The 8,710-nt window shown below is 40.1% G+C and overlaps 1 protein-coding gene and 1 pseudogene across 8 annotated transcripts in view; both read left to right on the forward strand.

Annotated features, from left to right (window-relative positions):
* Positions 1-7,238, forward strand: part of dydc2 (DPY30 domain containing 2) — a 7,760-nt gene extending 522 nt beyond the window's left edge. For 2 of the 8 annotated variants that reach the window (XM_032501760.1, XM_032501761.1), the window contains exons 2-8: positions 2,103-2,256; positions 4,485-4,607; positions 4,912-5,070; positions 5,276-5,512; positions 5,682-5,828; positions 6,424-6,540; positions 6,703-7,238. In XM_032501760.1, coding sequence (XP_032357651.1) covers positions 2,110-2,256; positions 4,485-4,607; positions 4,912-5,070; positions 5,276-5,512; positions 5,682-5,828; positions 6,424-6,540; positions 6,703-6,732 — 960 coding nt within the window. In that variant the 5' untranslated portion in view covers positions 2,103-2,109 and the 3' untranslated portion in view covers positions 6,733-7,238. Of the gene's footprint in view, positions 1-1,737; positions 2,020-2,100; positions 2,257-4,484; positions 4,608-4,911; positions 5,071-5,275; positions 5,513-5,681; positions 5,829-6,423; positions 6,541-6,702 lie in introns of those variants that run through there. The other 6 variants (XM_032501762.1, XM_032501757.1, XM_032501759.1 and 3 more) reach the window with 6 other exon arrangements.
* The window catches only part of LOC116670968 (peroxiredoxin-like 2A), a 2,153-nt pseudogene continuing 577 nt past the window's right edge, over positions 7,135-8,710 (forward strand).

Genomic DNA, 8,710 nt, shown 5'->3' on the forward strand with positions numbered 1-8,710 from the left:
TAAAGCACTTATTATTGTAACCCGAGAGCTCATATGTTTCATTAGGCTTAATATTTCTCGCTGAGCGTTTATTTGAATGAGTGTAGCCTAGGATTATTATTATTATAGAGACACAGACTTTTGCCATTGTTGTCATTGTTATTATGCAGTAGACTTTTGTGAATGGATTAGCTAATCACAATTTCCCATGGTTTTCAGATGATGAATTTGGCTTTTATTTTATTTCTTTTCTTCTAAAGGAAATGGAGGTGAAGGGTGCAGTTTTTTTTTCACGATATGAAAAATGATGAATATTTCCTTGTGTCGTGTTTTCTGATAACCAACTTTGTATAAACAGTTCTACATCACGATGCGGCCTACAACAACGTTTTAAAAACCAGTACTAAAAGCCCAATATCAGGAATTACTAAAAGTTTAGGAATTGTTTTTTATCCCCCAAATAAGTAAGTCTGTTTCCGATACAACCACCAGGGGGAAGCATAATGACTTTAAATGTTCCATATGTTCCTTTTATTCAAACACATAATGTATATAGTGGTGCTCATAAGCAAGGGAACTTTATTAGGATGCATAGTATCCTGATCCATGAAATAACTGGCCGGTAAAAATAAAAATCTGCCTGCCTTCATGGGAATTTAACATAGTGGGGTGTATATTTAAGACCCCCGTATTTTAAGGAAGAACTTCTTAAGAATTAATTATTTACAATACATTATTCATTCACAAAGATTGGTGTCCTTAAAAGGTTGGATTTTTTTTTTTAATTAAGGCATTAAGATCAATTTCCAAAAGATGATTTTTTTTTTTTATTCCTCTTTTCAGTCAACTTAAGCAGTGGTTCCTATAGCAGCACTGTATAACTATAACCTACATAGCTCTCCTTGTTAGGAGCGGAAATAAAAATGTGTGGGCACTATTAAAATGTCATCATAAAATGTAAAAAATAGACCTTCTTGTGATAAATGAAAGTGGAGACCAACGGTTACATGTCATGTTCACAGGGCCAATACGTGGGCCAAAAACTGCTAACATATGATGTCTTGGCTTAAAAATTAGAGAAACAATAAACTTCACGATGTTGTAGTAAAGCTTTTAAATGACAAACTATGCATATGTTTGATTAAAATAACCTCTGTCAGCACAATGAGAGGGGAAAGGACTGCATACAGACGTAAAGGCTATATCTGGCTGAAAGGTGTGTAGTATGATTATACAAGGAAAATGATATCTGTGATTACAAATGTTAACTGGGTGTCACCTGTTTCTTGGAAACAGAGCCTGCTGCAATATCTTCCCCACCTCCTCCCTCTGTCCCGTGTGAGCATACTGTCCCAGTTTCAGGACAGGGTGCAAATAAACATTTAAAGCAATACATATTGTCACTATCAATGATATTAAACAGATATAGGCCTAAAGAAAAATGCTCCATAACCTACTCATGTAACTTTTTAGTCTGGGTTATTATAGCAATAAGACTGTCGGTGATGGTGTGGTGATCAGGGTAAATTCCCGGACATTTTTGTGACATGTGTTTCATGCCACATTATTGGATTTAGTCCTCTTTACTAATTGCCCAAATGGTTGTAAGCTTTAGCTGGTTGTGATTGTTTAAATACAACCTAAAACAAAAAAGGCATTAAGTCTCATCTCTCCATTAGGAGCTGTGACAAAGATAGGCTTATTTACAATTCAGATTAAAACCCTTCCTTCACCTAATAATGTCTCCCAGTCTGATTTTAACTGAAAAACTCATTGTCAGGGGTAGTAGGAACCCGTTTAAAAGGATGAAGGGAGGGATCCATTAATAGCGTGACACCGTTCCCATGGAGACACCACTACATCCGGACGCTCGGTGGAAAAAAAAAGGTTTGTTTTGGCGATATCCTTAAACTAGTCGTTACGGTTAACTTACGATAGAAATAATACATCTTAAATATACAAAACCTACTGTGTAGCTAAATACTAACGTGAGAAAGAGCTAAACTTTGAGTTCCGGTTAACCGACGCTAACTGGCGAAGGTTCGTCAGCTTCAAATCAACACACGGTAGCTAGAAACGTTTGGCTACCATTCACAACGTTAATGTTTCGATATTTCACGCAGATAAAACATGGACTCTGAGTATATAAAAAAACACCTGGGGAAATGTCTGGCAGACGGACTCGCGGAAGTGGCCGAGCAGCGTCCGGTGAACCCCATCCAGCATCTCGCCCACTGGCTCTACAAGTACAACTCCAATGTAGAATACGAGGCGAAGGTAAGCTGCGGCTTGGCTTTCTGTCAGCAGGGGGAGACATTACACAACACAGTGTCTATACAGTGAGAACGATTTCGTTCGTTTTATAATGTCTATGTGTAATATCCAGAGGTGGGTAGAGAAGCCAAACATTTTACTCAAGTAAAAGTACTGTTACTTCAGAATAATATGACTCAAGTAAAAGTAAAAGTAGTCATCCAAATAATTACTTGAGTAAGAGTAAAAAAGTACTTGATCAAGTAGTGAGCAACTGTTGAGTAACGTCAGATTTATTTCTCAACACAAGCATCAATCAGACAGACAAAAATACAAAATAATCATCTTTAGGCAAACTATTGTTCATCCAATCAATAAAATTAATTTATTAATTACAAAATAGCTTAAGTGAGAGACTTGTCACATTACATTTGGATGGATACTGCATGTGCAAAACATGTATGTAACCTAAAAGACAAAGATCCACCTCTCCACAGCAGAAACTAAAACTACCGCTACGTTTCCTCAGGTTAGATGTTGAGTTGTTGAACGCTCACATGTCCGTTTGTTTTGGTCGACACTGAAGACGCCGCATAACGTAGCTGCTGTTTCGCACTTTTCCTAAGGTAACCATGCTTTCACTATGAGGCCGAGGGTTCCTCCACGTCTGGTTTGCCTTGGCACATTCTTTGTTTTGCTACGACGTAAGGTAACACGTCCGCCCATAGATATATACAGTCTATGGTCCCGCCGCTGAGAACGAGTATGGTCACGTGACTGCACAACGCCGTTTGATTGGTGGAACACAGTCACGTGGTAGAGCCTTAAGCGGAAGACTCTCTCTCTCTCTGTCAAAATAAAACATTAAAATGAGACGTACTCGGGGTTAAAAACAATGACGCGTAGAATACCAACGAGGGGGGGCTCCAGAGTGGTAGGGTATGGTAGCCGGTAAGTAATAATTAAAAAAACGGCGAGTAAAAAGTAATACGAGCCTGGTGACGGCGTGTCCTGGTGTACCCCCGTAGCCTAATGTTTAGCGGAGAGGGTTAAGCAGGGTAGAGGTAACGTACAAGGATGTACAGTTTATTCTCAGTAATCTACTCAAGGTAACAAGTTTTTATTTTTAGGAAGTTCAGTGATGTGTTGTAAAAGACTCTAGTAGACGGGTAAAAAAAAATTTCAAAAACGTACTCAAGTAAATGTAACGGAGTAAATGTAGCTGGTAATATATCAGTGAAATACAAGCTGACAGTAGGCAAACTAACGTTAAGTACACCAAGTGCTATACGTTTTCTATGTAAGTGGAAGTCTGGGGTACTTGTACTTTCCTTGAGTAACGTTACTTCTTGTTTGCTACTTTATTCTTTTACTCCACTACATTTATTTGACAGCTAATGATTTCACAAAAAAATAATACTAACACACTTTATTTACAGCACTTTTTAAAACCAAGTGCTGTACATCGTTGTACCAGTAATAAAACAATTCAGGAATGCAATGAGGCAGACACAATCAGACAGTTGAAATAATACTAGGCCTATGTAAAACAACAATAAGATAAATACCATAATAGTACAACAGATAAGACATGTTGGAAATAAATTATGCCTAATTAATTCCTTATAGCCTTATCTGCCAGCTCCAGCATAAAAAATAATGCTTAAAAGTTAATTATTAAATCTGTAATAATAAATAAGTTTAAACGCTATTGATGACAAAAGGCAATTGTGCTTGCAAGGCTATTTTGCTACATATTGGCTATACAAGATTTTTCCGATTAACAATGGAGTATGTTAAAGGAGTCAATGTGGAGAACATGACCTCACCCACCAAGGAGACCACCCCTGGGAAACAGGGTCAGTAGCAATGAAAGAGCTAGTAGCCAAGCTACTTCTGCTCATACCTCTATGGCCTCAGAGCCCTGATCTTCAAATAGGTTTAAAGTACTGCAGTAAAGGATGACACAGACTTAGACAGTCTAAGCTCCTCAGACCTAGTGCTATAAAGCTTATAGGGGCTGAGGCAACAAACATCCAGTCACCTTTTTTACCTTTAGCTTGGACAGGGCCCTGCATGTCGGCAGATATATGGCTCATAAGAAATAACAGGTCAGGAGGTCAAAACCCACTAGAAATCCTTAAAAAGGTTTTCAATTTTTTGGGGGTGAAACTACAGGTATCGAGGCTGTTAAAATGTCAAGATTTTTTTCTCAGTCACAGGCCTTATTGTTTTACCATTTTTATTTGCAGAAAAGGGCCAATTTGGCACTGCTGGAGCAGGAGCAGGCGAAAGCCAGAGAAGAGGCGTTGTACCAGGAGAAGCTGAGGGAGGAGGAGCGAAACATCAGTGAGGCCTTGGAAGACTCTATAAAAGTAGGTTGTGTGACAAAATCATGGTTAACACTGCCTTTTTAATTCTAATTACAAAACATAATTGTAACTGAACCTCCATTTACCTTAGGACATCTGAAACCTCCTTCTAAGTGTTTAGATACCGTTTTGTTACTTACTTAAATTAATTTTAAGCAAAGCCAGAGGGCTAGGATGGACATCAGATGAAGGAAAAAAAAAAAAAGGGAGAATATATCCTCACTTTAATGTACTCCACTTATGATCCAATTGTAGTACATTTACACAGTTTGAGCCAAATCCATCAAGAGAATGTCAACATCAACAGATCTCTGAGAAGGATGATGCACCCACATTAGCCACAACAGAAGCTGCTGAGGACAACAAACCTCTGACAGAAGAGAAACCAAACACCACTGATCCTGGAAACCAGCAGGCCACAGATGAAAATCAAAGTGAAGCTCAGCAAAATGACACTGAACCAGAGGTGATAAAAGCAGTAGATCTTAAATCTGTGCTTCTGGTGGTGGTGGCTGGCTCTCTCATCTTTTGCAATCACTTCTTTGTTTGGTTTGATTTTGGTTTGGGGCAGACTATGATGATTATTTTAAAATGCATAATTTGCCTAATGTGGTGTGGAAATAGCTACCAAATGATTCCAAAATGGTTTAAGAAGATGGTGTGTCTGCCAGGTGAAGGTTACAGATAACATAAGCGGACCAGAGTCCCTGGAGAAAACACCTTTGGAGGTCCTCAACACTGAGGTCAAAGAGGAGCCCACAGAAGGACTTGTTGAAGAAGACGAAGTGGAACAGAGGAGCAATCAAGCAGAAGAAAAAACAGAGGTGGATCCAAGTGACAATCATGTAGAAGAGAAAACAGCAAGCACCAATCAAACAGAAGAGAAAGAAGTTGACCAAGATAAAAAGGTGATATGATCGAATTACATCTACCAATTTAGTACCATGATATAAAAAACTAATAAGCTATGGGTTCAATTTGAATACAGAGCAGATGGCAAAACGTTTTCTTTTGTTTCACGCTGACGCTAAAATGGTTAAAGTATACATGTTATTCTGTCTCACAACGGCTCTGCAGGTGGTTGATGAAGCAGACACAGCTGAATCTGAGCCGACTGAACCGTTAAACTCGACTCCCAGACGAGATGCCGACAACTTAAAAAAAGACCAAACAGAAGAGCTGCACGACAAACAAAGCCCTCGGTCCCCTCGAGACACAGAGAAGGTAATGAAATAGAGGAGATGTGTATAAGGATTTGCCATGTATACAGACTGAGGACGCAAGAGATGGAGGAAAAAGAGCAAGGACAGACACTGGACAGGTCAACACAGTGGTAAAGAAGATTTGAGGCAAAGTTAGCTGAAGATAGCTTAAACCTTACAGGCCAGATGACAGAAAGTAAGACGATGTTCGTTCCCATAAACTACACCGGTGTCCAGGTGAAGAAAATACACACAGGAGTCAGGCTGAGAAAAGGCAGATCTACTAGTTGCTCTACATCACACCATTTTACCCACAGGTTGATGAAGATGGCGTCTGCACCACAGAGTTAAGGTCTCAAACCACAAGAGACATTTTCTAGTTTAGAAACGGAACAGGAGACACAGGAAGAGGTGGCTAATTTTGGCAGAATATCTCGGTCTTATTCTTTGCAAACACGAGAAGAAGTGCAGAGGGAGGCAGCAGGGTTGAGAGTGGGAACCAAAATGTCCCAGCAGCAATACAGTCAGCCAGACTACAACAGAAGAAAAGATAGAAATGCAAAAATGACACGTTTGTTTAATACTTAACCAGAGCTGTTCTGATCAACTCATCTCAGGAGGCAGACGGGCAACAGACAACTGAGACCACAGACAGCTCGGCTCCTGCTGACAGCGATCCAGTGCCGAGCGAGACACCACAAGAGGAGCCTGAAAACACGAACATCCAGGAGAAGGTAGACCTTGTAGGCTAACTGAACAACAAGTGAAAACGCTTTTTTATTTATTTATTTATGATCTATTTAAAATGTTAAAAAATCCGTTACACTTCAGAATGTTGTAATTTGAATGCTTTCAGTGGTGAATAAATTATAATAAAGCTTTGTGTTGCTTATCAGGAGGACGAACAAGAAGCCGACCATACGTGATCAAGTCAGTGTTGTTTCACAATCTGTCAAGTTAAATGATTCCGTAGCTGCAGTATGCATGTAGTTTGATATAGAACGTGCAAAAAATAAACATTTCTCACCTATTTATATATGTTTGGTTTACTTCAGTATCTCTCTGTGTTTCTGTATGATTCAACTCCTGCAGGCAATGTGTGAAATGTGTCAAGAGTTTTTTTTAAGTAGTGATTATAGTTCATGTGACTTATTTCCTGTCACATGCACACAGTAGGCTACAAGTCAATCTAATAAATCGCTTAATTCGGGAAATAATGGAACATATTGCAACACTATTGCAATACCGAAGGACTTACCGAAGATTTCCTAATGTGACCTTTGAACTGAAGGTTGGGCCAACGCTGGTGCACAGTGGCTGTTTTGTATTTAATTTTTCGGTATCTGCAGTTGTCTTACCGCAGCAGACTCGATGACGGCGTCACTTATCAGACACAGCTGCGTGTGATCACGTCCGATCAGTATCTCGGTCCAAAACAAAGCTCGGTTTGAGCAACACTGGGAGGATCCGCTGGAGCTGCGGTTTAAATGCGCCTTTCCCCTGCGGGTCAGTCACAGAGGAGCTGTTGGATCCAAGATGCAGTAATGTAAAACGGGCAGAGAAGAGAAATAATAATGGAAATAATAGCCAACGCCGTGGCTGCTACCGGCGGCCTCATCACTGGGCTTATGAACTGTTTCACTAATATTTTTCTTACATCACCGCTGAAGGCCGCTCTCAATTATTTGGAGGAGACTGAACTCAAAACTTTGAAAGGAGGTAAATCCCACACTTTGTATAAATTTGGAGAGCTGTATTTCATAAATAGTCACATGGTATGTGTGTGTTGAAAGAAGCTGTTGTTGGAAAGTAATTATTTTGTGGCTCAACTCTTACCTCATTCTTCTCTCAGACAAAAGAACCCTGAAAGCGAAATCTCTGTGGGAGGGGTCCGGGGCTGTCATCATGGCCGTGCGGAGACCTGGATGATTTCTGTGCAGAGAGGTAATGGCAATCACAAATATCTTCAAATTAGTTACAATGAAGTTATTGGCTTAATGAAAAGGGATTTAGAGCCCCTAACACCAACTCCTCCACGTCTGTCAGAGATATTCTGTATAACTTGATTAACCCCCTAGAGGTCTCCCGTGCACAGTGACAGACATGTTGACTCACCGTTTGCTTCGGTCAGTTTACACGTGGATCCGGTGTAGATGGCGGATCCTCTGACACAAAATGTACACAAATGGTTCAAAAAACCCAAACTTTAAAGTCTAATATCTATTTAGTTTTCAAACTATACCAAAAGTAGGCTACATGTCAATGTTAAACCCATCTTTACCCTGGCTAAACAAACCCCAGACTTCGCTGCGTGCCACACCTGGCACCTGTCCTGGACTGCCCACAGCGCCACCCAAAGGTCACCATTGACTTAGCTCCAACACTTGAGTTCTACAGAGAGTCACATTGCCACCAAGCACCAACCAGGAACACACATTCCCAGAGGTCATAAGTTTAGCTTCTAAGTTAAATAACAAATGCAATTGATTTAATAAAGTGATTCATCTACAAAAAAGACCAATCAAATTAAACCTTAAGAAATAACATCTGGAACTATAAAACCTTACAAGAATATGTAAGAAAGAACTACCAGCACCAAAAAACTATTGGGAGTAGGTCTGGTATTTATTTACCAGTTGATGCATGCTGTGCCTTTTTGTATTTGCAGTGCACAGTGAGCAATCTGACTGTTTGATGTTTGTCATTGGCTGCAGGAGGCTGCAGAGCTGTCCTCTCTGAAGCCCCAGCTGGATGAGCTCGGGGTCCCTCTGTACGCTGTGGTGAAGGAGGACGTCGGCACCGAGGTCCAGAACTTCAGAACTTACTTCAAGGGGGAGATCTTCTTGGATGAAAAGGTGTGTGTGTGTGTCTCTCCTCCCTATACTGAAGTTTTGTCTTTTTTTT

Source organism: Etheostoma spectabile, chromosome 21 (genome assembly GCF_008692095.1).
Source record: "Etheostoma spectabile isolate EspeVRDwgs_2016 chromosome 21, UIUC_Espe_1.0, whole genome shotgun sequence".
NCBI classification, from domain to species: Eukaryota; Metazoa; Chordata; class Actinopteri; order Perciformes; family Percidae; genus Etheostoma; species Etheostoma spectabile.